At 40.0% G+C, this 27,833-nt stretch overlaps 2 protein-coding genes across 3 annotated transcripts; both read right to left on the bottom strand.

Annotated features, from left to right (window-relative positions):
- Positions 1–1,935: 1,935 nt before the first annotated feature.
- npm1a (nucleophosmin 1a) lies at positions 1,936–6,676 on the bottom strand. Its single transcript, XM_068601357.1, has 11 exons — positions 6,518–6,676; positions 5,365–5,444; positions 5,050–5,169; positions 4,806–4,899; positions 4,520–4,638; positions 4,407–4,438; positions 3,969–4,029; positions 3,809–3,889; positions 3,513–3,617; positions 3,309–3,383; positions 1,936–3,169 (listed from the first exon to the last, which is right to left on the bottom strand). The coding sequence occupies exons 1-11, from the start codon at positions 6,564–6,566 to the stop codon at positions 3,119–3,121; spliced, it is 867 nt and encodes a 288-aa protein (XP_068457458.1). The 5' UTR covers positions 6,567–6,676; the 3' UTR covers positions 1,936–3,118.
- Positions 6,677–8,660: 1,984 nt separating this feature from the next.
- On the bottom strand, positions 8,661–25,871 carry kcnip1b (Kv channel interacting protein 1 b). 2 transcript variants are annotated; one of them, XM_068601083.1, is made up of 9 exons: positions 25,707–25,871; positions 24,918–25,205; positions 12,266–12,390; positions 11,531–11,600; positions 11,371–11,441; positions 11,161–11,268; positions 10,967–11,071; positions 10,566–10,628; positions 8,661–10,204 (listed from the first exon to the last, which is right to left on the bottom strand). In XM_068601083.1, exons 2-9 carry the CDS (start codon positions 25,003–25,005, stop codon positions 10,157–10,159), a joined length of 678 nt encoding a protein of 225 aa, XP_068457184.1. In that variant the 5' UTR covers positions 25,006–25,205; positions 25,707–25,871; the 3' UTR covers positions 8,661–10,156. The 2 variants fall into 2 exon arrangements, with proteins under 2 accessions (XP_068457184.1, XP_068457185.1); XM_068601084.1 differs by lacking the exons at positions 24,918–25,205; positions 25,707–25,871 and adding an exon at positions 16,363–16,773.
- Between the last annotated feature and the right edge of the window lie 1,962 nt (positions 25,872–27,833).

Genomic DNA, 27,833 nt, shown 5'->3' with positions numbered 1-27,833 from the left:
TGCATTTAACACCGTCATCCCGGAGGCACTTCATCACAAACTCTCTCAGCTCACCGTACCAGCCCCCACCTATCAGTGGATAAAAAACTTCCTGACAGACAGGACGCAGCAGGTGAAGCTGGGAAAAATCACATCCAGCACCCAGACTATAAGCGCTGGTGCCCCCCAGGGATGCGTGTTCTCCCCACTGCTCTTCTCCCTTTACACCAACGACTGCACCTCTAGGGACCCGACTGTTAAACTCCTGAAGTTCGCAGACGACACAACGGTCATCGGCCTCATCAGAAACGGTGACGAGTCTGCGTACAGACGGTAGGTTAAACAGCTGGTCTTCTGGTGTGATCAGAACCACCTGGAGCTAAACAAGTTCAAAACAGTGGAGATGACAGTGGAGGAGCCACCCAGCACTACCCGCCCCCTCTCGCCATATACAACAGCACTTTTTCTGCGGTGGAGACCTTAAGGTTTCTGGGATCCACAGTCTCCTGGAACCTGATGTGGGCCTCCAACATCAACACCATCCGCAAGAAGGCCCAGCAGAGGCTGTACTTCCTGCTCAGGAAATACACCTGCCTCAGAAGCTGCTGCTCCTGTTCTACTCCGCGGTGATGGAAGAGCAGAGGACAGACTGGATGATGATCCAGTCTGTCCTCTGCTCTTCCATCACCGTGTGGTTTGGATCGGCCACCAAACAAGACAGAGCCAGACTGCAACGGCTCATCAGGTCTGCAGAGAGAACTATTGGTTCCAACCTGCCCTTCATCCTGGACTTGTACACTTCCAGAGTCAGGCTGGAAAGATTACTGCAGACCCCTTTACACCCTGGAGACAAGCGGTTCCAACTCCTCCCCTCTGGTAGGCGCTACAGAACACTGTACACTAAAACCACCAGACACAGGAACAGCTTCTTCCCACTAGCTGTGAGTCTGATGAACAATTGAACAATTAATCAGACACTTCCACTTGCACTTACTCGGGCCACTGTTTTTTAAATGTCTTTTTTATATTTAACCTTTACTTGAAATTTTTTTGTAAACAAGTACGAAGTGCAGAATCCGGCATCAAATTTCATGTATGTGAAAATGTACATGGCCATAAAACCTGATTCTGAATCATTATTCCTGTCTTTTTACATCTCTCATTATCACGTGTGTCCAATTAGTCATTCCTGTGATTTATTAGACCCAGCAGTGTCTCACTCTAGTTCTCTTTTTCCCTCTGCTCTCATTCTGCCTGCTGTTCTCTTCTTCTATCCTCCCCTTCAGGCCAGCTCCAAAAAGTAATAATGGTTCCACCAAGGCACAGTCAGACCCCTGACCCGATAAACATACAATGTACACACACCAGATAACTCTTATTAGTTGAACTATTACCAAAATATGTTGACTACACAGTGGAGTTGGAGGCAAGAAAACCACCAGTCAAATCCAGGCCATTGCAACAAGGCACTAAATAGTTACTGAGCATCACACCAGTGATAGTAAATGATGCACTGCGCTAAACAAAGGGGTCATTTTATGGACCATTAAAAGGTAGAAATGAGCAGAAAGGGCTTAATGATCTTGAACTGGCTTCATGTCTGTACTTGCAGTTTTTCAATGATCGGAGTCTCATAGAGGGGACTTGTGTTCTGTGTTAAAGCTGCACATAACATTTAAATTGAATCCAATGCTAACCAGCCTCTTCCTGGGTTGATCATCAAGAGGTAGCCCAACATAAGAGACAATAAAAACACGAGTGTAAATTGGGCTTAATTACAAGCTAACAAATTTACTGGGCAAACAGGGAAAATCCACTTAGTGAAGTCCTTCAATTCAGTTCGAATATTGACTCTTAACTAAAGCTTTAAGTTATCCCAAACTTCATGGCTGACACATTACTGCAATGTTCAAAAGATAGCTTGGCGCTACATGGGTAGACAAAATTAACACAAGATGTGATTGAAAATTTAATGACAAGTACATTGCAGTCAAATCAAATACGTGGATGTATCTTAATAGGTAGTATTCAGATTCTTATAGCAGAGACCTATGACAAATTAGTGAATCAATCCATTCAAACACAGGGCATATTTTTAATCCACGCAAATTTACACTCCTTTCTTCATAACATGGAATGACATTTTGCACCCGCAAACCTTATCCACCAACAATTACTTTTTACTTTAACTGGTCACATGAACACAGAAGTTGAAACCTCATCAATACAGGTGGACATTTCTTTTAACATCTGCAAATAATTGGTTGAAAAAAGGTGAAGCAAAAGAAAAAATATTCACAAATTCCTTCTTTATTTAGTAGCTCACAGCTAAAGTATCTAACCGTTGGCCTATTTATTGGCTAGTAGTAATGGCAATGCAAATAACTGAAACCAACAGATGCTGAAATGTGCATGTCTCCCCAATAGGTTAACGTCTCTGCCAACCGATTGAGTACTACCGGACGGTTAAATACAAAAAAATACTACACGCATGCGTCAGGTTACGTGGACAATTTGCAGTCCTTAAGGATCTTTACCCCAGGAATCTCGATAGCATAAACATTCAAAACATTTCAAAAAGTGCAATTTTCCATGTTCATGGTGGACAATACAAAAAAAAATGAATACAGCATCACCATATTCATTGCTGATGGCAGCCAAAAATTCAGCTTTAAATGCCGACACCATGTACAAATCGAGCGGAAAGATTCTTGAGCTGCTTTGTTGCTAGGTCCTGTATGTATTTTTAACTAATGGGAGGGATTTGTATAGTTTCTGAAAGAAGCAGAATAAACCTTTATCATTTTTGTATATTTAAAAAAACAAACAAAAAAAAACAAACAAACACATGAACATAGCCACCACTCAGGTGTCAACAACCTAGCGAGAACTTTATTTACACATTTAGAAAAGATGTTGCAAATTCATACGCTGGTTCTGCCATGGTTTAGTAAACAACCTAACATTATTTATTTCCCAGTGAACGAGTAATTGAGGAAAGACAATGCCACGCCTCTCTAGTCTCTGGACCAGACGTAGAATTATTGACAAGTGTGAGGCACCGAGTTTGGTTTCAGAGGATTTGAGAGGTGCTGTGGGTATAAACAAGTCATAAAAAGAAATAAAACTACAGAGACACTTATTTAGCATCCTTCAAGGTCTGTCGCCACTTCCACAGCTCTGCAATAACCTAAAGAAGAAACAAAACTGTTAACACACAGGTGTGTCACTGAACTCAAAATAAACATATGCAATAAAGTTTCCAAGATAATTTAGGAAAACAAAAGGGTGTATGAGAAATGTCAGCAGGCAACAAACTTTTACTATACCTTGACGTCTGAGATGTTATGACCGTTCTTCACAAAATTCTCGAACTTGGGCTGGATTTTAGGTAATGTTACACCCTGAAAAAATGGAAATAACAAATGAGCATATGTACATTCCTTTCATGCCACATTACTCAGGAAATAAATGGAAAAGGAGATCAATAAAACAATATACTGATGGATAAAAAGACTTCCAGGGACACACACCTTGTTCATTGTCTCAGTTATCTTGGCTTTAATCTCAGGAAGGGTTAGAGTCACTTTAGGAGTTCCTGGGGCCTTTGGCGACTTTGTAGCTTTAGGGCTCTTTTCCTGTAAAGAGCATCACATTAACACTTTCAGAGAGACAGAGAATACTTAGTCTTAACGTTTGAAGATATGATATTCATAGGATGAAGCTTCACAGGCATTGACATTTTCTGTAATATACCAGCTACATCCAATAGTAATGTTGCTACATGCTATTCTCGGTGGTGGAAGAAAAAAGGTTCATTTTATGTTACCTGCTTCTTGGCTGGAGTGTTGGAGGCAGAGCTCTTGCCATTCTGAGCTGTGGATTTCTTTTTGGAAGGAGTTACCTTGGCCTGCAACAAACAAGCAGATAATGGTAAGAAAAACAATTGCAGCCAGAACTGCCAAATCTGTATTAAAACCAATGCTTGCCTTAACAGGTGACTCTTCTTCCTCACTCTCTTCATCATCATCGTCATCATCATCATCATCCCTAAAAAAATTTTAAAGAGATTTTCTTAATAAAAAAACATAGTAAAACAAATATCTTCTTTAAATGCAATTTGTAACGTATAATAAAACCCTGAACACATACTAAATAAATACATACAGAGTGTTAATTACTTCTGCTTCAACTTTGATAAAAAGGGAGACAAACTATTTCCTTGTTTTCTGGAATGTTGCCAAGACTTTATTTTAACAGCAGTTGATGTGCAAAATGTTGTCCCGAGTGCTGGTGAAAAACTGGACCATTACCAAACTGAATTGCATTACATATATAATATTTGATAAATGTTAAAAGTTAGTTTGATACAGTTTTCGATTTTAGTCCCAGTGTTAATATAAAAAGGAGTGTGAAGCATCACTCACTCATCATCCACGTCATCCATTTTCATTTTTTTCTGTAAAAAGATTTAAAAAATGAGTTAGACATTTTAATTCTGACAAAATGTGTGACCACAACAGTGATGTGTAAAACAAACCTGAGACTTTAGGGAAGGGGAGGACGCAGCTCGTTTCTTTGATGTTCCGACACATTCCTCCTCCTCTTCTTCTTCATCATCGTCGTCATCTTCATCAAAGGACTGATCGTTCTCCATCACTTCGAGTGAAAAAAGAAAACTAGAGTTAAACAAAAAGCCAGTAGGAGATGCTATGAAGGGGAGAAAAAAATAATCCAGCCTTTTCTACTAATGCGTTAGTCGTACACCTCCACAATAACCCGCACCCTTTGTAAAACATCTGCATACTCTTGTGACTAATACTTACTGACTAGGTGTTGTCCACTGATATGGATTGGACCAGCACCTGCCTTCAGACGGAAAATTGCTGGGGGTGTAATTGTGAAACCCCCAAGAGACACCTGCAAAAAAATATTTAAATCAATTTCTGCTCTGATATTGGTGGCAAGTAGAATTATTCAACCTTTACAGATTTAAACTTGTTTGGGTGGCTAAAGGGACACAAACTTTAAAACACAGCGAGATGAAGCGTTGCTAACAAATGTACTTACACTTGGCAGGTTGGAGGGCTTAAGCGAGACCAGTACAGCTTTGATCTTCTGACCCTCTGTGTCTTGTCCTTCCACCTCCACCATGTGAATTTCATCTTTCGTACTAGGATCGACACATGCCTAGAGGAGCAGGCACACGTTGACTGTAATTCTACAGTCTAGAACTGTACAAACAAACCCTGAGGCCATTTTTTGACGACTGATTAAACTGGTGTGCATGCATCAGCAAGTGGTAAACAAATTTAGAGCATCTAACACGTTATAAGAATTGGCTTGCATTATAATGCCTCCTTAATTAGATCTTAGGGTTCTTACCATTCTTAAATCCAACTGATGCTCAAACTCATCGTCCTCGGGATTGAACAAGACCTCCTTTCCAGCTTCCAGCACGCATCCTGATGAAAAGACATGAATTAAAACGATTTACACAAAGTGCCCCAGCAACAACTTAAGGCAGATAATATTGATTTTGTAATCTTTAACTGATAGTAACTTGCTTAATTAAAAAAATAAGTATGTGCGTGGGAAGTGACCTCATTATAGAGCGCAAGGTGCATACAAAAAGCATAAAAGTGTCTAACCATATTTACGTGATAATTCTTATTGACTAATTACATGGATAAAATAATTTCCACATCCATCCATCCATGTCGTTTAATCATGTACCCTAGCGTCTTAATAAACTCAAAATGTTTGCCTAAAAACGTTTCTCGGCTTAGCAGCAGAAGTGATCCTCAACCATCTGCGGCCTGCACCATTAATCTAAAAAAAAAATCTCCTTATAGTGTTGGGGTTAAACGAGGTAATGCGCCGGGAGTGCGGATCATCCATACACACACACACATTCCTTAGCCATTTCAGTCACGATTATTAATAATAATTATCTCATCGTGTAACAAATACCCGTTACCAAAACGTTTGCTTGGATAGTGCCAAAGAAACTAAGTGAGCTATTTACAAGCAAGAAGGTCTACTTTTTTACTCGAGCGGAGGAAGTCCGCAAGACCCACGTGCGTTTAAAACCACGTGGAGACGGCTTTTCGAGAAGAGGTCAATTTACCAGGTCAAAAATTAAGCTCATAATGTTGGGTTAACAAAACAAAGTCATGTGCCAATACATTATAACCCCATCATAACTTTGAGTGAAACTGAAATATTGAAATATTAACAGTATTAACAAAACATGGGCGCCGCCATGTTTATAGTCAAACACGTGTAATGCTATAAAAAAGATACGACTGGTTTAAAGCCGTGCTTTTCATTAGACCCCTGCTACAATATTGGATTAAAGATTGGCACACATTACACGTTTAAGTGTTTAGTGTGGTAATAGTAACATCACCTTTAATGGCAAGAGGACCGAACACAGTTAAACATGCATTTACCGTCTTCTCTTACCAAACATGAGGACACGTCGCCTTAATGTTTAACACCTTTAAAATTCGCACATGTAGAAGTTATCTCTTACCGTAGAGGAACGTCTGTGGTGCCATTGTTTCTTCTTCCAAGCCGTTCATTTTGCTTGAGTTTAATATGCTGTCGACCTACTTCTCTTCGGTGGTGAAATAACCAAGTACTGACCTCAAAGCGCCTCCGCCAGTGACCAATCTTGCCCACTTCTCAGTAAGGAAAGTAGCTATTGGCTGTCCCAAAAGCTGCTAAATGACGTAATTGCATAATTTGCAAATTGGTAATGGGAGCTGTAGGAGACAGACATTTAATGATATAGCAATTGTTTAACTCATTAATTGTATATTTTCTTGGATGGAACTGTTACACTGTGTTTTATTTTTTTTCTATTTGGGTGACAGTGAAGAAACATGTACATGTACATTCCGCTCTATAAAACCACGGCGGGATCAGAGGCTGATTTGCGCATGCGCGATTCTTTTTCAGTCTCCGCCTTCTTTCTTCTTCTCCGTTTCACGCAGAACAGAAAGCCAACAAGACACGTGTAAAATAAACAGCGCCACCAACTGTTACACAATGAACAGAGCACACTGAAAATCAGATTCAGAATTAGCTTTATTGGCCATGTTTGTGTGTGTACCGGTCGCGGGGCCATCAGGGCTTTCCAAGCCTTTTCTGGTGGCCTAAACAGCATCTTGGTTAAAGCTATTTTATAATAATAATAATAATAATAATAATAATAATAATAATAATTATCATTATTATTATTATTATTATTATTATTATTATTATTATTATATCTGTCGATATATAGATATATATATTTCGATAGATATAGATATCAATCTCTCTCTCATTTTATCCAATCACATTTCACTTCTCTTTATCTGTGTATGATTAGGCTCGTTCGTTAGAGCTGCGCCTCGCCTGGAAACCAAACAAGAGCAGGCGGCCGCTGCGGGAGGCGTTGACAAAAAACTGCGATCAAGTCAAACAGTTTTCAGCTGAGGTTGTTGGCGGCGCAGTTTTCCTCCCAGTTTGCCCGTGATGTGGACTATAGGGCACTCATTGAAGGCCTAGGTCTCAAACCCATGGCCCACCACTGGTGTGAATACATATATGGGATTTAACTCTGGTTACACAATGCTCTCATCGTACATGTAGATAAGATATAATAACTAATACAAAAAATACCATAAAGACAACAGAGTAGTCAAAGTAGTGCAGGTAGTGCAGATGGCGGTGTCTCATCACTGTTCCTGATGAGTCAGATGACCAGTGTGTCGTCTGCGAGCTTCAGGAGTTTAACATATTGAGTCAAGGTGTTGCAGCATATGCTGCAGTCCCATATTGACTGCATCATCCACCGACCTGTTTGCACAGTTGGCAAACTGCAGGAGGTCCAACACGATTCCTGTGATGTCCTTCTGATGGGTCAACACTAGTCTTTACTAGATTGTAGATCCAGCTTAGCCTCACTAGTCCATCTCCTCACAGTCTTCACCACAAGCTTTGTAGATGTTAATGTCTGCCTGTACGGTGGGAGAGGATGAACCAGGCAATGATCAGAGAGTCCCAAAGTTGCACGAAGAACTGAGCAATATGCATCCTATAGCATAGTGTAGCAGTGGACAAGTGTGTCTTGTGTTATACACTAGATATTTATTTTTGGCAATTCTTTGCTACGGTTTGCTCTGTTAAAGTCCCCAAGAACAATGAGCAGGGAGTCTGTATGTTTGTGCTTATGTTGTTACTCTGTTCAGCCAGGTGTTAGAGTGCCTCACTCACACAGGCCTGAGGTGAGATGTAAACACCAGCCGGAATGAATGAGGGTTTGCTGTCTATTAAAAGTGTTTCTAATCAACATAGATAGACCAGTAGGGGGCAGTAGTGGAGTTTACACGGCTTGTGTTCCAGAATGACATGTTATGGCCTTCCCAAATTAAATACGACCCGGATCCCTCATATTTATACTCTTATTAAGGAGAAGTGGAGAGCCCTAAATAGATGCAGTGTCACACACACAAATACACACAACTCACACTACACCACACACAACTCTCACACACACACACACACACACACACACACACACATACACACACACACACACACACACACACACACACACACACACACACACACACAACATTTAACAGCTCCGAAGTAAAACACTACTCAATTTAAGAATTTACATTTTATTCTTATGGCTTACAATGAATGTTCTGTTTGTGAGATTTGATCGACCAGAGGCTGTAATGTCCCACCGATGTAACCTTCAGCAAAAAGCTGCTCCACTAACAGCAAAGGGAACGATGATGAATAATTTAGTACCTGAACTACTAGTGGTAGTGAATTTTCTGTTATAGGGGCGCTTTTCAAACACACTCTACCTCACAGAAGAAGAAAAAAGTCAAAAAAGTCAGCCTGTTCTGTCTGTACCTATACTTGTCAGCTTTAAATCACCAATTTGGTTTGGAGGGAGGAGTCAAAGCCAAATGTTCACTAATGCAGATTAAACTGTCCTGGGTGTCATCAAATATCATATTCCAAAACTGACATTCAGTGTTATTTTCATGCAAGATTATCAGAACCAGGATTTCATAAAAATGGCTCACCATCTGACTGTTTCTAACAATCAGCTTTATTGGCCAAGTAAGTATGTATACACATACAAGGAATTTAACCATGTTCGAGAGGTATATCATTTCATGAACATTATTAAATAGCTGAGGAAGATCAATATCTTTGTACCATACACATATTTTACCGTCATCATTGTCGCCATATCAGAGTTACACCCTGATCACCTGTGCAAATAAATAATATTGGTTTGATGATCACAAGCCTCTTCCTGAATATTATTCATCATGTTTGTTTTCACTTCATCACAAAATCCAAAATGATTGCACAATTTTTCACGATATTTCGTGAACATTTTTGAAAACACCGATTTGACCACAAGAAGCGGGTGAAAAGAATGAAGAATAAAAGAATGGCTTGTTTATTCTTTCTTTTCACTAAAAATGTAGTTCCAACATAGACAGTAAGAACGACACACACACTCACGCACCTCGCCAGACCCTTGAAGTGTATTGTTTCCAAATTATTTTAAATTCTACTGTATGCTTTAAACAGACTATTAGTGACAAGCGTCAGACAGACTTAGCGGGCAAGCGAAAACCAGGTCAGCACATGAGGGGTCACTGCCACAATGATGCTCGAGATGAATATAAAAGTCCTTATGGCCAGATTCCCATAACAAATCAGACAAATGTTTAGAGATGAATCTAAACTTCTTGCGAAAGCATGCAATTACATTTTTGGCAACAAAAAAAAAGGGACGTCTTTTGGTAAGAAAAAAAAGAAGGTTCTGCTGGTTGAAGGATAGCTCTTTGCTGGTCGGGAGCTACTCTGCAATGTCGGAGCATCAGGCCAATCTTCAAGGTTCGAGAGCGATGTCTTTTATGTCCAAGCCTGTCACTTCAGTCACTCTGCAGGAGGGCTTAGAGCATCCTAGCCCAGTCCTTTCTTTCAAGTCATTGTGGAGGAATCTGACTGTATCCCGACCACAGCTGTATAGGGTGGGGAGAGGAGGAGAGACTGGATGTATTGCCCATGCATGCATCCACACACACGCACTCACACCAAACCCTCTCATTTTTCCGTGTCTTTGTCACCATCATCTCCTCTTGTCCTACATCACGTTTTCAAACAGCTGCATGGAATTCATCATGGTCTCGTCCTGCGTAGAGAGAACACAAGCACCGGTAATCAGGGTGGAATGACGCAATTGACTAGTAATGAAGTGAAAGCCCTGTATATCGTAATGCATAGGCTGTCAATTAATATTCTTTGTGATGTTAAGGTCTCTGTTCTTTGCATGTGCATGGCCTCATTAAGACTTGCCAAAACAATTGTACGATGCACAACCGCGTATTAATGAGTACTATTCTAAACATGTGACTCTACATACAGAAAGGAACATCTCTAAATAATTGTAGGTAAATTCATGTACTGCATTTATTGACTCTACCCTTCATACGTATATATTTGACTAATATTGCATTTAGAAATAAACACGTCAGATCAAGGACAATACATACCTCCTGGCAGGCAATAATAAACTCCTCTAAAGTCACCACTCCATCTTTGTTTTTGTCCATTTTCTGCAGAAAAACAATGCAATACAATGAGAATCAGTATCAAATAGAATGATGTTATTGAAACGTGTTCATTGTGAGCTCATGTTGCATTTCAATTAGTGTAGAACAATAAGTCCATAAAATACTGACTGCAAAGTTGCAGGGACTGGGATTGATCATGATTAATACTTGTAAATGCACATGTAAATACAAAGTGTCTCCAAAAAACAAGAAAGGTAATTGGCACATTCAATTTAGAGACATTAAGAGTGACATTGTTGTTTCTCAAGTTTGAATTCACCTGTCACTGGTCACAAAAACATTGACTTTAGACTTTTTAATCTTATATTTGAGAAATGCACCTGGAAAAAGGCGTCCACGTGCTGCTGCGGGACGTCCCCTTTTAGTGCCGGGTAGGTGAACTTGCCCATCATGTCATATATGGCCCTCACAATTTCAGTCATTTCCTGAGAAAAGAGAAGATTCACGTTGTGATGCGACATAGACTTTAAACGACGCACATAAACCCTGTTCACATAGTGCAGCACCGTCTCACCTCTCTGTTTATGTAGCCATCTCTGTTAATGTCATAAAGGTGAAACGTCCACTCAAGCTTTTCTCTCAGCGTTCCTCGCAGCAGTATAGACAAACCCATTACAAAGTCCTAAGAGCAATGAGACAGAAAAACAAACTTAGATTCTGACAGGGGAGAAAAGAAATGCGCCATATTTAACACAAGATGCAAAGACGAAGCAGAATGACTGACCTTAAACTTAATGGAGCCATTGTTTGTAGTGTCAAATGCATTGAAAAGATAATGTGCATACATGCTTGCATCTGCAATACAAATCAATACATGTGTAAGGTCTCCTGTTCTAATAAAGCTTTACAGGGCAATTTAAGAGATTAAAAAAATTGCACATTACCTCCATGTGGGAAGAATTGTGCGTAAATGTGTTTAAATGTCTCCTCATCCACAACACCACTTGGACATTCCTGTGGAACCAAAAGAGGAATTATGATCAGAATAAGCTACTCAATGACATCCAGTTTATTTGAAGAACTCACCAGAACTGTGCAGTCTCGTGACGATAATCATATTTCAGCATGATAGCCTGCATTATTATCATGCTTACATTTGTTTCATATGTAGACTGCAAAGAAGAATTGAACCTATACTCTCAGTGAAAGCTGAACTTTTCTAGGTTACCAAAAGGTTACCAACATGGACATGAAATTTTGGCCACACAAGCATTAGCTGCTAGCATTAGCTTAACGCTCTGTAGATGAATGTGGGTTTGTCAATCCGTCTAACCTACCACCATTATTGGATGGACTATTTGTTGCACATGTTTCATGTACTGTGAGAATGGTAAGATGCTGACTTTAGCATCTAACTCACAGCACTGATGTACAGTATAGATAGCCTCAGCAAAGCATGGCTGTCTTGTTAAAAAAGAAACAACTTGCAAGATACCATTAGGGGTAAACAATATATATATATATATATATATATATATATATATATATATATATATATATATATATATATATATATATATATATATATATATAATTATCAGCGTGATCTATATCTTTACTATTTTAGGTATCTGTAATGCAAAGTAATCTAATAGTAAGATGAGAAAGTATGTGATTACATTCTTGAATCCACGATAGAGGATCTGTAGTTCCTGCTTGGTGAAGTTAGTTTGGGCTTCCAATTGGTCCAGGCCCTCTGGCCTGTGACACACCGTTGTCATCTCGAGCTCATCGTCTAATTTGTCTACAAAAGAGAGAGAAAGAAAGCAAGAGAAAGAAAGATATGTGTTAATTACTCAGAAACATGTCACAGTACTTACAGTCCCCGCTAAACATAATGATTGTCCCAGTGTTGAGTCTTCTTTAGACACATGGAAACGATAATACACAGGAAAGAGACAGAAAAGTCAGTGAAGCTTGAAGCATGAGGTCGTAAAGAAAGATACCAAAAATTTGATAAGACGGAAGAAAAGAGTAACCCACGGGGAAAACAAGATCATCAAGATCACACAGAGGTAAAGAGGGAGAAAGGATGGATTTGAGAAGGACGACATGCACTTGATAAATAGATTTCCCCTTAGGACTTGAGGGATGTTATTAATGGCAACAAGGAGCTCAGTATCAGGTGCTGTGAAGAGGGATGGTGGTTAATGATGTGAAGAGAGTTCTGGTGGAGGCAAGGGTTTGTCACTCTAACTGTCTCCAGCCACAGGGCAGAACAAACATCCCAACACCCGGCAGTGGACACAATCCACATGCCAATGAGTTCTTAAACAAAAACAAACATCTGGGAGAAAACATATAGTTCTCTCTGTAAGTCTTTATTGTGTTCGCTGGCAGCTTATTTACACATGCTGTTCTCTGGAATGAATTACTTTTATATTCCAACTGGTCCCTGTGAGACAAGCAATACATTTTGCTTGCATGGAGACCAAGTGATATTACAAGCCATATCCTTGTTTGAATTGTTTACAAGCCTCTTTAAATCTTCCCAAATCCCACAGTGAGAGCTGACCAAATTAACGACTTGTTCTCACGTCCAATCCACAAACAAGCTTCGTCGCTGCAGCATTAATTGACTCGGTCAGCCTCTGGAAAAGGAGATTAAGATGGATGGATGTCGCCGATGACTCATTCATTTAAACTCAGCCAGCGGCGGTGTCAAGATTAATCCTCACCGCTGAAACTGTGTCTTGTGTCATGCATCCACTGTCAGAGGCGGTCTTAATTTGAATTTCATATCAAATACCCTGTTGGTCTTCTGCTTTTTAAGCCAATCAAAGATGATTCTTTGATTTAACTAGTCTAACTCGTTTAACTAGCTGCATCTGATTATTTGTACAAAGAATAGTTGCTTCTACTTTAATGTTTGAATCGTTTTCATTTTAATCCTGTTTGTTATTAGATTTTAGTTTCAATCTTTGCTAAAACATTTCAACTATTTATGTTTATTAAGCTAAAAACAAAGCAAACAAATATTTGTCCGTTATGAAGCGTTCTCTATTAGTTTATTTAGAAATAATACTCTGAGACAGATTTGTTGGTTCTTGACATCCATCGGCCTCATTTGAACCCTTTATCCTCAAAGCTTTTGTAAATGCTGAACTGCGGAGCAATATTTTCTGTTAGTTATCAGCTGAATGTGTCGCTATGTGTCGCTTTCTCTCAATCTTCTCTCCATCTTCTCTTCATCTTCCTTTCAGCTTCTGTTGTGTTCTCCCTGGCTCTTGTTGCCACGGGGATAGAAGGAAAGGATCAAGTGATAAACATGTTTTTTTTAGGTGTGAGAAACAATGTGTGCATTTATCTTGCTTGTTGAGAAAAAGCCTCTCATCACACAACAACAAAACAACAAAGGTGTTGCTCTGCTGCACTTGTATGTGCATGTGTTCTTTCTGCCGGGCGACAGTGTGATCAGAAACAGATGAATTGAAATGAGGGTGAGACAAGGAAACAAGCAGAGGTGTTGATTAGGGGGAAGAACGGAGGTGGTGGCAGAGTGTGAAGAAAAAGGGAGCGAACACATGGCAGAAGAGGATCACACAATATGTTTGGAGGGCACAAAAAAAACACATTTAAATGAAAGACTGATCTTAGCAACACACCTGCAAAGTTTCATGGCTGACATCTTGCACGATGATAATATAAATCTCACCAGATGACAACATTGCCAGATACTTTTAGTTATAAATAAGACGCAGACAGGCTGCAGACTCAGGACCGACGTTTCCAGGATTGATGTTTGTACGCAAGGCAGGAGTCGTGCCGTAAATTGTGCGACAGCTGCTCTGCCCATAAACAGCCTTCAGCATAAACTGGGAGGGAAGTGTTACATGATGAAGTGATGAAGATGATTATAGATGTGTGTCACATTGTGACGGCCGAACAATATGAGTGACTATAGTTCAGAAGGTTGTTCAGGAGGTCAAAGTGTTCCTGTATACAAAGGGTTGGGTTCAGTGTGCTTCTATGGTGTGCATTGTAAGGGCCTGGCCAGAGTATCAACAGAGCCAAATTGTTCCACCAGGAAGTATGTCCCGTTTCCTCATTGTATGAAAAATATGCTTCCTCACTTTCTTCTCACGGCTATACAGCACATATAATGCTCCGGCCGCAGCTGGTCATAGCACAGAGACTGGAAACAGCCTGGCTTGGGCCAAAGGTAACGCAAACCAACAGCTAGCTCCTCTAAACCTCAATGATTAACTGTTTGTATCTTGTTTTGTTTAATCCAGCAACTTCTGGAGTCCGTGTGTGTTCCTTTGCAACCTCACGGTGACAAGAACTCCCAGAATTTACTGCACCAGGCTAAGAATTAGACATGATACACATTATACGGTCTTTAACGAACAGACATTGCAGATGTGTTTTTGAAAAAGATTTGATCTGCTTTTGCACACAGCTCATTCACTGTATGCCCCGTGGTCTGCAATACCGTGATGTATATACTTAGCTCTCTGACTCGGCCTCATTTCTATTCGTTCACTGCTTTGACCTCCCTGTGTCTTGTGCTACTGAGATACTTTTTTTCCCTCTCTCCCGGGGATCAATGAAGTCTTCTCTTGTTCCATCTCCTCCCAAATACCTCTGCACGGCTGGTAATGCAAGACAAACTTTAACGGAGCTTTAAAAAAAACTGCATGACCTCTGTGCATCCCCCACACGCGTATGCACACACACGCGCGTGCACACACACGCACACTTACACACACACACACACACACACACACACACACACACACACACACACACACACATACACACACACACACACACACTTTGTTCAAAGGCTTTTATCAGCACCAGCATGAATGATTCCATCTCATGTGTGTAAAAAACCAAACACCACCTTTGTCTTGTGGGCTATACTGTCGGAGAGTAACCGCTTTGCTTGTTGATTCATCTATTTCATCTTTGTTCCACGCCGCTATAAATTCCCCATTTTCCTGGCTGAGTATCGTTCACACTCTCTTATAGCCCTACAACCCAGTCTCCATGACAACGGGGATCTCAAGCATAAGGCCAGGGAGATGTATGATATGTGAGCTGCCTGTTAATTCACATGCTGAACCCTCTCCCCCCTTCGCTTTCACACACCCACATGCTCGGCGGCCATCCGCGCCGCACACGCATGCAGGCGTGGAGTCAGAGATTTTGCTCCCCGGTTATTTTTCAAGGACATTGAATACTTCATGGCGTACTGTAATCATCCATCAAGACCTCAGAGTTATGTCTCTCAGCTTTTTTCACTTGATCCCTAATAATGTCGCTGCCACAGTGAATATTTCTAACATTTCATTAAAAATTAAAAATAGATATTCTTACTTTCTGTTTTCCCTTATTTTGTCTATAAAAACAAATGCAGCAAAGCTATAATTTGTAATGCACTTTACGTGTATACCGCCATTTGGTGTTATATAAGTGGTTAAATGCATTAGCTGGTCTATTTTTGCTGTTTACTGTTCCTTCTTCAATAATTCAGAGACACACATACATTTGGCAAACATTTACATGTTATTGTTTATATTAAACGCACAAGTGTGCAACACGTAGAAGATACCATGGAACACGTTATGAATTACAATTGGTCTAAATCCTAACTGAAGGCTTTTCTTTCTGCGTGTTATTTCGCTCTCACTCTCTCAGTTCAGTCAAGCTTTCTGTTGCGCTTTTTTTCCCCTCTCTCCATCTTTTTTTCAGACTAATGTTGACGTACCTCTGGATGGTCTCCTCTGCTTGGTTTGCATGGTCAAAGTGCCCACCACTGCACCCATGTTGTCACCGTGGAAACCGGCCTGGTCAAACAACACAGAGAGTAATAGTCCTGTATTTCTTTCTCGATGTTGTCAGCCTTTTGTTGTGATCTGCCTCCACAGCTCGGTCTCTTAAAAAGGGGATTTGCCCCTGTTGATTCCTGTCACTGGTTTCAGATCTGTTTCTGAGGGATGAGTCCCTTCCGTGAGCTGATTCTCTTGGAGTTCTGATTTCTCTTGCCAAAACACACACACTCAAGCTGCTCCTTCCTTCCTGCGCCACTCCCTCCCTTCTGTGTCTCATTCTACTCATCTGTCAGCCTTTCCCCCTATTTCTGGCTCCCTGCGTCCTTGTGCCCTCGTGCCGTTGTGGAGTGCCGGCAACCGATGCAGTCATCACTAATAACTCTGACGAGGGAATGAATGACGAGCATTTCAAGGTGACAGATCTCCAGATTGTATCTATATGTTCTTATCTTCTTATTCATGACTTTATTTCCGTAACACACACACACACAGACACACGGACACACACACACACGCGCACACACACACACACACACAAATACAGGCGCGCAAACGTACACCCACACACACACACACACCCACACTAATTTAGTGCTCTGCGACTTGACGCATGGTTTGTACCACAGAGAGCACTTAACGTGTTAGCTGTGAAGACTGCACTAGTGTGTCTGTTAGTGTGTTAATTCACTTCTGTAACACAATTAGACCTTTCTCTCTCTCTTACTCTAAGGTAGGCTGCAACATAGTAGTGATGTTCTTCTTTACTGCAGTAAAAACATGAACATTAGAGTGTTTAATGGTTGTCAATTAATATTCACGGAACAACTCCAATTTAGGAAAATGAGAGTGTGTGCATTGGGGAAGGAAAGCAGTGGGAGTAAGTAATGTTTATTTCCTTAAATTCTGGGCATTAAAAATCTAGCAGGGTTGTTGGGAGCAAAAGTAAATGTGCATTATATTACAAATTCTGTTGCTAGTTAAACAATTAAATTAATTGTGGTAAAACCTGCGAATGAGTAAAAAATTGTCTCTGAGAGGATATTCATTTTGACTGTTTTAGGATTTGATTGATTATTTGACACATTCAGTAGGTGCAGTGACTCTCTGAAGATCAAAATGTGCAATTATTTAGTGCATAGACAAGGCATTTAAAAACATTTGCTTTGGTTAGTGGCCCTGCAGAAAGGCACAGAAGGAAGCATAGGAAAAGTAAATATTTTTAAATATTCTGCTGCTTAGCAGAAATGTAAATGCCTTCTTTGCCACAGTCTTGTGAGTGTGCATGTGTATGTTTGTATGTGTGTATGTGTGTGTGTGTGTGTGTGTGTGTGTGTGTGTGTGTGTGTGTGTGTGTGTGTGTGTGTGTGTGTGTGTGTGTCTGTGTGTGGTCTTTTTTCAATGACGTTTGAGTTTTCTTTTTTCTTGAAAATCCTTCTTTGTTAGAGCTGTAAAAAATTACAAAATCCATGTGACAGGAGTTCCGTTGCAGATCCACGATGTACTACATCATTACCTCATAGTTCTGAAAGCCTCAAAAACGTGCCTCATTGCTATGTGCTCGTCCATGCTGTTTACATAGCAGAGGACTGCACATAACTGAGTGGTGCAGGTCAATTGTAGTCAAATTAAGGTGTGTGTGTGTGTGTGTGTGTGTGTGTGTGTGTGTGTGTGTGTGTGTGTGTGTGTATCGAGTGCGTGCTGTTTGCTGACGACAGTCCTGTGATTGATCAGGGGGAGCTGAGGTAAGAACTTAACATGTGATGCATATTTCTGATAAATAGACACCTCTCGCGCTCAGTCCTACTGCCCTGCCCTTTCTCCTCCATACCAATGCTGTCCCACTAAAATAGAAAGTTACCTTTTTACCTCTTTACCTTTATAGATCATGTACAACTTATGCATTTACATTTTCTACCAAATATTAATTTTGCTTCCTGGTCTGAGACCGCAAAGCATACATGAAAATACAAAGCAATATCATGGAGGTTTAAACAATCATTCCCCTCTGCTGTGATAATAGAAAGGAGGCCCGACGCTCCGACACGCAAACACACACACACACACACACACACACACACACACACACACACACACACACACACACACACACACATTCAGATGGAAAACTAAGTATTCAGAAAACTATAAGCAACCCGCTGTGATCCCCATGACAGATGTTTGTTTGCCATCTGGACCAGCCTCTCTGCACCGTATCATCCTGCACAGTGACACTGCACTGCAGCGTAATGACATCATAATCTCCTCATTATCCTTTAAGCAGTTCATGATCTACACCAGCCCGCTCACCATCACCGGCAGGCAGGACTCACTGGTCACAGCAGTTTTAAAGGCACTGTTGAAGAGGTGAACGATCAATACAACACACACCATCTTTTATCATGATTCATCACTTTATCCTTTGTATTTCAATATGCCAATTCACATCCATAATAACCAATCCATGTTTGCATGACTTCATACCATTTTTATATCAGGATTTCCTCTACTCTTTCAATCTCCGACTGCATCCATCTTTTGTGTGATTTTCGAAGAACACATCGCAAATGAGTTAAAAGCCATTTAACTCACTCATCATTTCTGAGTCCTTAGTTAGATTCCCCCTTCTCTGACTCAAAGGGTGATGCAATAATAAATTCAATTTGGAGGTAGGAAAAGCTACTTTTAAAAATACTCTTTTAAGGAAATGACTGAAATCTCTATGTGGGCATGAACTTGTAGTTTCAGACCTGGTGCTCTGGTCTCATTAATACATAATTGTGTTTCTTCTACTCTCGTCTTAACCTCAACGTTCCTCTTTCACCTGCATTCAACATATTAGAACTAGTTGGGCTTTCAGACAAAGTCAGCACAATCACAAAAAAAAGTTACTTAAATAGCTTTTGAAACAGCAATCTCTGAGCCCATTGACTATCGGTCTCACGACATATATGATGGAGATAATATCCGTGTTAGCTCAAACCACACAGACACTCACAACTCAGCATAGAGCTCAGCGTTTCCTCCTTTTTTGTTATGCTGTGGTGGTGTTACTTTCTGAACAACAGGTGGCAGTAGTGTACAATATTTCCTGACACAATCAGCAGGTTGGGTCACCAAAAAAGCTCCAACAACAATATTTAAGCATGTAGTAAAATGCAGTACGTTTGGTACACAACAACTCTAAACGTCACGCAATTGTCTGCATACTGTTGACTGCGCCAAATACTTATACTATATATATATATATATATATATATGAAATTATGAAATAATAAAACACATCGAGGGTAAAATCATTAATGTGGGGAATGAAACACAAGGTGGGGCCACAAGATAAAAATAAATCTTGAAGACGACGGTTACATAAAAGTGTGTAGTGAGGTGATGTAAAAAATTAAAAGCAGAGACACACACTGTCAGCTTCAATCCACTGCTTTCTCCAGTATAAGAAGAGATGGAGGAGATCAAGTTTTAGGGGAGGACAGATCACAAACGCAGGGGGACGCTGGGTAATTTTACCATTATTTACGGTCATTGCAGGGCTATGGACAAGGCACAACACGGGTCATAGATCTCGATCAGTCTCCGCAGTGGGGCATGATGTGACTCTTGCTGCAAGGTTATGCACTTAGAGGACACATGTGTCTTGTAATAGCTAGAGACAGGTGCAGCACAGGGCCGGATGAGAAGATTTCTGTCTTGAACTACTCCTACGTTTCCAACAGAACCCGAGTCCGTACGGAATATGGTGTGAACACAAGAACGTGCTTACTGCTCCAGAGACTTTAAAATAATCACCACGATCACCACAATTTACCATGATTCATAAACCATGACTTTGTATATGAACAGTGGCTATATTTGATACAAATGGGATAAAGCTGAATGCCAAAGTACTTTTTAGTGTTTAAATAACATCCAAACGATATACAACAGTTATAGAAGGGGTGGACAGTCAGAGCTGACTGTGTACAGTCCGTGATATTGCAATATTTACCTCAAGGTTGCAGTGATTGGCCAGTTTAGGCCATAATGCATAGTGCATACTGGTCATAGTGCTGATAACACAAGTTCCTGCTACATAAGATGTTATCAATTGTCATGAAATCTACTTGATCTATAGGGCAGCCCACTGCTCCTTACTCGAGGATGGGTCAAATGCAGAGAAGAATTTCCCTAAGGGGATTAATAAAAAAGTGTATGTTTTAAATCCAGTATCAATTTGCCGTATGGTCGTTTTAACTACAAAGTTTACATTTTAATATTGAGTTATCACTTTTTGTTGCAACGAGTTTGCCTCATATAACACAACAACTTTCAAAAACCTCCTATTTGTTGCAGTCGTACAGATTACAACAGATCCATTTTTAAAAGCAGAACTAAACAAGAGTATAAAGTTCACTATTCAAATACATGAGCCACTAGAGACCTAAGATTGCGTGTGCTTTAGCTTCAGGCCCAAGGCACATCACCTCCCACCCACAACTCTAGCTTGCAATGTGTAAAGGTTTGAAAATGAATAAACATGCTGCTGCATCAGTAGGTAGAACATTTTGAAGGTGAGGCAGTTTTACGCTTCATGTCACTTTCTGTATAAGTGTGTGCCGGAAAATGTGTGTAACAAACCAAACTACTGTGTGCTGGAGATGAGGGACGTATTTTTCCGTCTATCTAACACGTTTGCATGTGTGAAGGTAAACACTGATGCATGTTTACCTGCATATTTTGTGCATTCTTCTATGCATGCAGGTCTAATGTGCTAAAAGATCCTTTAACCTAGCATGAGGAAAATGAAGCTCTCCATCTGCTTTTGTTTGAGAATACACTCAGAATGTATTTTGGAAAGATTAAAGCTCACAAAAAAATTATAACTCACAAACTTTAAAAAAATAATAATTATTGATTCAATAACTGGAACATACAATATGTATGTGATCTGTTAGTGTGTGCTCGTGCTCGTATTTTACATGTGTACAAAAGCTGAAATGCACAAATCACACTTTGAAACTTTTGTAAACTACCCCAAGTCTTATTGTGCTATCCATATTTTCTCTCAAACTAACAAGAAAAAACTCATACAATAACTAAATTCTCACTGATGGCTGAAATGTCAGAATCAATTCCCATTTTAGACATTTTTTAATTTGTCTAGAGGCACCTAACTCAGTGACATTCAATTATGAAGACATAACCCCTTTGTTGCCTTTTAAAATGCATAATCCCCCCAAGTGATGACAACTCTTTTCTCATGAATGTCAGTAGCAACACTAGCTTCACGCTAGCAGGGTCTCTCTCCAAGGCCACTCCTCCAAAAGGATCACTATGAATGTAAACAACAAACATGACTATTCTTAGTACTCACAGTTGTCACACTAGCAGCTTGAGGAAGACTTCAAGATTCAAAAGCATTTCATTTGTTGATTGCTGTTTGAATTTTTTACATTTTTTACAGAAAATGTAAAGAAATATGCTTAAAAAAACATGTTTTTTAAGCATATTTGTTTACATTTTCAGAGGACAAGATGTGCAACAGAATTCACAATCCATTTCACCCATTCCTCATCTTTTGAGGATGCAGAGGGCAAGATAACCGGGAGCACAGGAGTTTTTAAGGAGGAGAAGACCCTGACTCTATGCTCTCAAATTAGTATTTGTGCTCTCACTTTAATATTTCCTGCACAGATGTGATGAAGTTATTGCTCTGGATTTAATATTGTGTTTGGCATGAGACAGTCATATTCAAGCTCTGTCTCTGTCTCTTACTTTGCCCCCAAACGAAACCAAAAAGTCACTTCTTTTAGCAAACTATACTCATATGATAAGGACACATGCCATGTGTTAACATTAAGACCAGTTTCCCCACTTTATTACTTTACTTAAATTAGTCCGAGTCGTTGAAGATAAGCCCATTATTGTAAAAGTAGGTTTGGAATTGTTCACATATTTCTGCATTATATAAAAGGCAGTCGTTCAGTTTTTAGATATGTGGCCGCATCGCATGACCTAGATTGTCAACCCATGCGGCCATAAGTAGGCTGTATTATTTCTAGAATAGCTCTGAACTGACAAACCTACCAATTTAGAACATAGTTTCACTCTCAGCAGGTGTCATTAGAGTTATATATATATATTTTTGCATTGCAGTACTTGCTAGTATTATTCATATCAAATGATTTATGAAAATGCATATACTTCATGTGTTTCTTAGGTTGGTTTTAGCAGAGTCCAATGGACTGGACAACCTAACCAGAAATCTATGTGAGAGTTTAGTCAGTATTAAGGTAAAACACAGTATAAATTGGATGGATTTCTGGGACGCCGTCAGAAGCTGTGTTTTCACAAATAGCTTGTTGGTTTTGAAAACAACAAGACTTTCGGAAATCAATTCCTGGCAATGAGTATGCTTGCCAACAATAGCGCATCCTAATGCCCGATTAGACAATAAGCTTAAGACTACATTTGTATTGGTGGAGACAAAGAAAATTTGTATCGCGGCTCACAATGACAGTTTTAGTGAAGCATCGCCTGAACCTTCACGGCATTGCTATATGTGTGTCGGTTTAATCTTGCGTCTCATATCGGACCAGTTTTTCTTTTTTATACGTGAGAGCAGCTCTGTGTGTTTTATCATTCGTGACTGACTTGCAGCTGCACTCTGACTTGGTGACTCAGCTTTTTTTGTTGTTGTTGCTGTTAAGAGGTGCAAAGTAACTTTCAACTAGAGGATGAAGGGAGGCCGTGAGGAGAGTGAGAGCATGGCTTTTAACACAAAGAAGACACACATGACGTTGAGAGTGCACTGCGACTGTGTACATATGATGCATATATGACCTCATTATTTGACTCTTGAGGGTGTACGCAGATATCATACAAGAGGGGCACTCATCCAGGGCAGGTAAAAGGTGCTCTGTAGGCAAATCTTTTTTATCACCCTCGATGACAGTGTGGTGAAATGACATATGCATTATTAACAAACCAACCACAACAAAAGCTCTTATTTACTGGCTCCTCTGCACATTTTACAGTGACTAAAACACGTTTGTGGGGATGCAAAAAAGGTGAACTGGTGGGAGGTAACATTTTAGGTGGAATTAATATCCTTTAAATAAAAGCATAGCAAATCATTTTGAATTTGTTTTATCAACTTGCATTTGATCTAAAAGTCATATTATAACTATTTTTGGAGCAGTGCCCATTATCTGCTGGTTCTCTCAATAAGAGGTTTCCAACCTATTTTCCTTAAAATGAAACACTGTCTACTTATGACCTCATTACACTTAATGGCCTTAGCGTATTCAGGAATTGTGGCATTGTGAGCAACCAAAGAGTGGGTCGTCCTTTTCAGGCAGATTTAAAAGACCTACACATCCAGTATTTCCCCCAAATAAAAGCATATAGATATGTCTGAAAAAGTCAATCGAATTTAAATGTACAGAAATATCTTGTGACCCCTCAAACAGTATTTATCTCGGGACCTGACCTACAGGTTGATAATTAATGGGCTCCTTCTTCAAGAGCCACAAATGCTTGAACTCTATCAAGCTCATCTGACCTGGTTCATTATAGATGCCATGAGCACAGCACCAGTTACACTATGTAACCGCAGGCAGACTCCTCAGTGTTTAGCATGCCAGTCTTTCAAACAGAGGATCGATGGTTCGATCCCCAGCTCCACTGGTCCGTGCCGTTGTGTCCTTGAGCAAAACACTTACTGTGCTGTGTCTATGGTGTGTAGAGCAGAAATGTAAGTCACTTTGGATAAAAGCGTCAGCTAAATGAAATGTAATGTGTTTATCCCGATTAGCAGTCCAAACTCTGTAACACAAATCTTCTCGGACAAAAACAACAAAACTTGGACCACCAACATGAACCATTGGTCTCCGAGGCGAAGGCTATGTGTTTTTCGACCCATCCGACACCAAGACCTGTGGACCTGTGGACTTCCGCAGATTTAAAACTCACAAAACGCCAAAAGTAAACGTAATCCGTGACAAAATATGTTTCCCTTAAAACATCATTCACAATGCAGTTTTGTTGAGACGGGGCATCACATAAGACGTTGAGAGCCGAGAGTCATACAGGCTTGCAAAGCAGAGTTCAGTGTTTGTCTCAAGGATAGTGTCACAGAATACATGGCGGTTGATGAATAGACTTCCCTTCGGCTGATGTGGGAGTTGAATCTTGACCTTGACCACATGGCTGCTGCAGCTGCATAAAGCAGACCTACATTGTGTCATTATAAAATCTATTTGAAAGCTGCAGTACAGGCAGGTGCTTCAAAGAATTTAACTTGGTGGATTATAGTTGAGGTTTTTAATGACAAAAGCACTCTCACAAAACCATGCTGTATGAAAACAGGTGCACATGAAAAATAGGGACTATGGGATCACACCAGGCCGTATATTGTGTGTGTGTGTGTGTGTGTGTGTGTGTGTGTGTGTGTGTGTGTGTGTTGGGGGGTTAATGGAGTAAGAGTAAAAAGTCACAGTACCTTTTGTGAGGGTTCCTGAGACTAATCTCTGCAGGGACTGGATTAGTTTGAGCAACCCCTGTCTGCAGCGGCAGGTACAACCAGCCATACTGAGGTTGAAGTGGGGGCAGACGGGGCAGGCGGTGCAGAGGTTGCACCAGAGAAAACTGTTTCGTCCAATATATCTTGAAAGAGCTTCAACCTTACAAGTGTCTCCACAAAGTCCTTTCAGCAGGTGTTGCTTATCGCAAAGAATAATCTGCCTCAGTTGTTTCTGCGAAGTGACATCTTTAGATCCTTTAAGGGGATCTTTGTGGAGAGAAAAAACAGTAAGAAATTAGATTAATTATAATTCACCTTAAACATATATCAAACATTACAACATCAACATGTGGAATATAACTTAAGGACAATGTATATTCCCCTCCACACAGTTACACCTGATTTAACTCAACCACTATTTACTTGGGTCAGTCAGAAAGTGATTCACACACACACACACACACACACACACACACACACACACACACACACACACACATACACACAAACACACGCACCGTGGGTAGGTGTTGAAATATTGCTAGATTTGGCAAAAGAGCCAGATGGGTCGAAATGTTGATTTGCAACTACAAATACAAACGTGTCAAACTTTTCAAAAGCAAAGTTGTGTTCCGCAAACCAAAATACGTCGGAAGGTAAATAATTGAATGGACTCCAAAAGTAGAACGTGAAGAGCTGTGTGCCCTGGAAGTTCTGTTCTTACAATTAACAACAAAAAAGCAGAGAAGCTGCTCCGGCTCTTCTCACCTGCTCTCTGTATTTGTCTGATCACTCTTTTCTTCTCGTCCTCTTTGTTCCGTCTCCTGTCTTGTGGTCTTGTGAGGTAGCGGTTTCTCCTCCAGTGTGTTTTTCTGTGTGAGGTTTTCCTCTGAGCTGCAGTGGGAGCCCTGCGGCTGTGGTCTGTGGAGAAGCTCTGCTCTGATGCTCTCAGCAGATCTGTACTGCAGAGCTCCGGCAGCCACCACTGTACCCGCCCTCCCTCCTCTGTGCTCCCTCCCACTGTCTTGCTCTTGTGCTTCCTCACTCTCAGTCGGGCTAATGCTCTTTCTTCTTTTTTTCTTCTTCCAGAGCATAGAGTTGGATGATCCATGATGCAGTTAACAACAAGATGTAAAAAAGAAAAAGAGGGATTAGAGATTGATGCTTCATAGTTTAAAGCCAGAGTCACCACTCAGTGGCAAAGACGTTTAGTTAAGTTTAAAATATGCCACCACATGGAATCCTTACAATACTTTCTAGATATATCAAGTGAACTTCTGTGCATCTACATGTGGATGTATTGATGAGGGAAAAAAAAGAAAAAAAATAGTGAAATACGCAAAAGAAAGCATTATTAACAAAAAATTTTAAATCTATTTAAAAATACATTGAGCAGAGACTGTGGCAGAGGCTATCACAGAATAACGGCTGCCTACAGCAAAACTATTAATCACTATCCTCATTCTTATCACTACAGGAAAGTGCATCCTTATTGAATATTTCGGTCACTATGGTGCAATCGCCCATGAACACAGTCTAGTGTATCAGGAAGTGACTCTGGAGCAGGTTATGTAAGCTTGCAGTTGGCTTGTGGAGATTTTTTTTGTTTTTTGTTTCTCACTCCACTGAACTGGGTAAATGCTTGAGGAGAGCATGACGCAGTGCTTCCCTCCTCCCCCTCCCTCCCGTTATCCTCTGTCTTGTCTATATTTAATGCTTACAGATTCTATTCATCTCCTCATAGTCACCGTTGCATTTTAGGAGTCCCCTGTCCTCCAGTATCTTCATTCTAATAGTCCCACGCAGGATTCTTATTTTTTCTCAAGACCATACAGTCGCTTTCGCGACTTGAGGTGGTTGTTTGCATAATTCTCTTTGGTTCCCAGGAGTGAAGCACACTCACAGTGGCAGAGTAAAAATAGCAGCACAGTGCAAGCCAAAGTCTTAAAATGAGTATATTTTTGTGGGATATTAGTAATTAGTTAATTATTAGTTATTATAACTAAAAGTCGAACATAGTTTACCAACATAATTTTTATTCCGCTTTAATTTTGAAGGGGTAAAAGAAAGCATATTGCTGCCAACCACAGAGAGACAGACATGTTGACATGTATTATTCACCCCTATAATGTATGTTATAGATTGAACTAGCTAGCAGAAAGCAATTTAAATGAACCTTTACCAGCTGCAACATTAAAGGGATGAAATGAATGCATGAATGCATCGATGACTATCATTGAATAATATAACATTCTGAAATGGCTCATTCTATACAATGAATAATTTCACTGCTGATATTTTAAGTAGTTTGATATAGGATTTTTTGCAGATATTGCTTTTACTTGTAGTAAAATGCCTGAATACTTTTTGATTCCGGCTTGAGATCCTTCCAACTCGCCACAATGTAAATCCGAGGGTTGAGATAATAATTCATGGAAGAGGAGAACAAAACTAAACAAACATAAATTGGTCGTAATGATATTTTCGACTTGTCTCTAATCTTTTCTTTTTTTGTGAAACATTGGTATTTTGATTTCTTTGGGCCTCAAACAGTTATGCAAATGAAACCACATCAAAGGGGACATGTCTTTGTGGCAGAACTGCTAATTTCCTTTCGACAACTACATTTGTGATGTCTTCACTTTAAGAGGTCGCATCCCTAAAGGCTTGGTAAAGACTAATTACATTTTTAACAATGCATTGTATTTCATAAGCCTTTATTCTTCTTGAATGTAGTGGGAAGAGGTATAAAGTTATATAGTGAATGAAGTACAAGTACCTCAAACCTGAAATCAAATAGTCACTGAATAAATGTATTCACTTTCCATCACTTCAGCAAAACACTTTGTCGGTCCAAAAATTAACTGGCTGACATTCTTATTGGCTCATGGATCC

This window comes from Clinocottus analis, unplaced genomic scaffold (genome assembly GCF_023055335.1).
Source record: "Clinocottus analis isolate CAN_PGR_092001 unplaced genomic scaffold, fCliAna1.0.p SCAF_5, whole genome shotgun sequence".
Taxonomy (NCBI): domain Eukaryota; kingdom Metazoa; phylum Chordata; class Actinopteri; order Perciformes; family Cottidae; genus Clinocottus; species Clinocottus analis.
This window is presented reverse-complemented; position numbering and strand designations above follow the sequence as displayed.

Excerpts from the sequence above, each read along its gene's own strand:
- kcnip1b (XM_068601083.1), bottom strand. The coding sequence starts at position 25,005 with ATGGCTGGTTGTACCTGCCGCTGCAGACAGGGGTTGCTCAAACTAATC. Across the intron at positions 11,442-11,530 it reads ACAATTCTTCCCACATGGAG|ATGCAAGCATGTATGCACAT; the intron begins GTAATGTGCAAT and ends TTTGTATTGCAG. Across the intron at positions 10,205-10,565 it reads TTATTATTGCCTGCCAGGAG|GACGAGACCATGATGAATTC; the intron begins GTATGTATTGTC and ends CTCTCTACGCAG.
- npm1a (XM_068601357.1), bottom strand. The coding sequence starts at position 6,566 with ATGAACGGCTTGGAAGAAGAAACAATGGCACCACAGACGTTCCTCTAC. Across the intron at positions 4,439-4,519 it reads CCCCTTCCCTAAAGTCTCAG|AAAAAAATGAAAATGGATGA; the intron begins GTTTGTTTTACA and ends ATCTTTTTACAG. Across the intron at positions 3,618-3,808 it reads ACACTCCAGCCAAGAAGCAG|GAAAAGAGCCCTAAAGCTAC; the intron begins GTAACATAAAAT and ends TGCTCTTTACAG.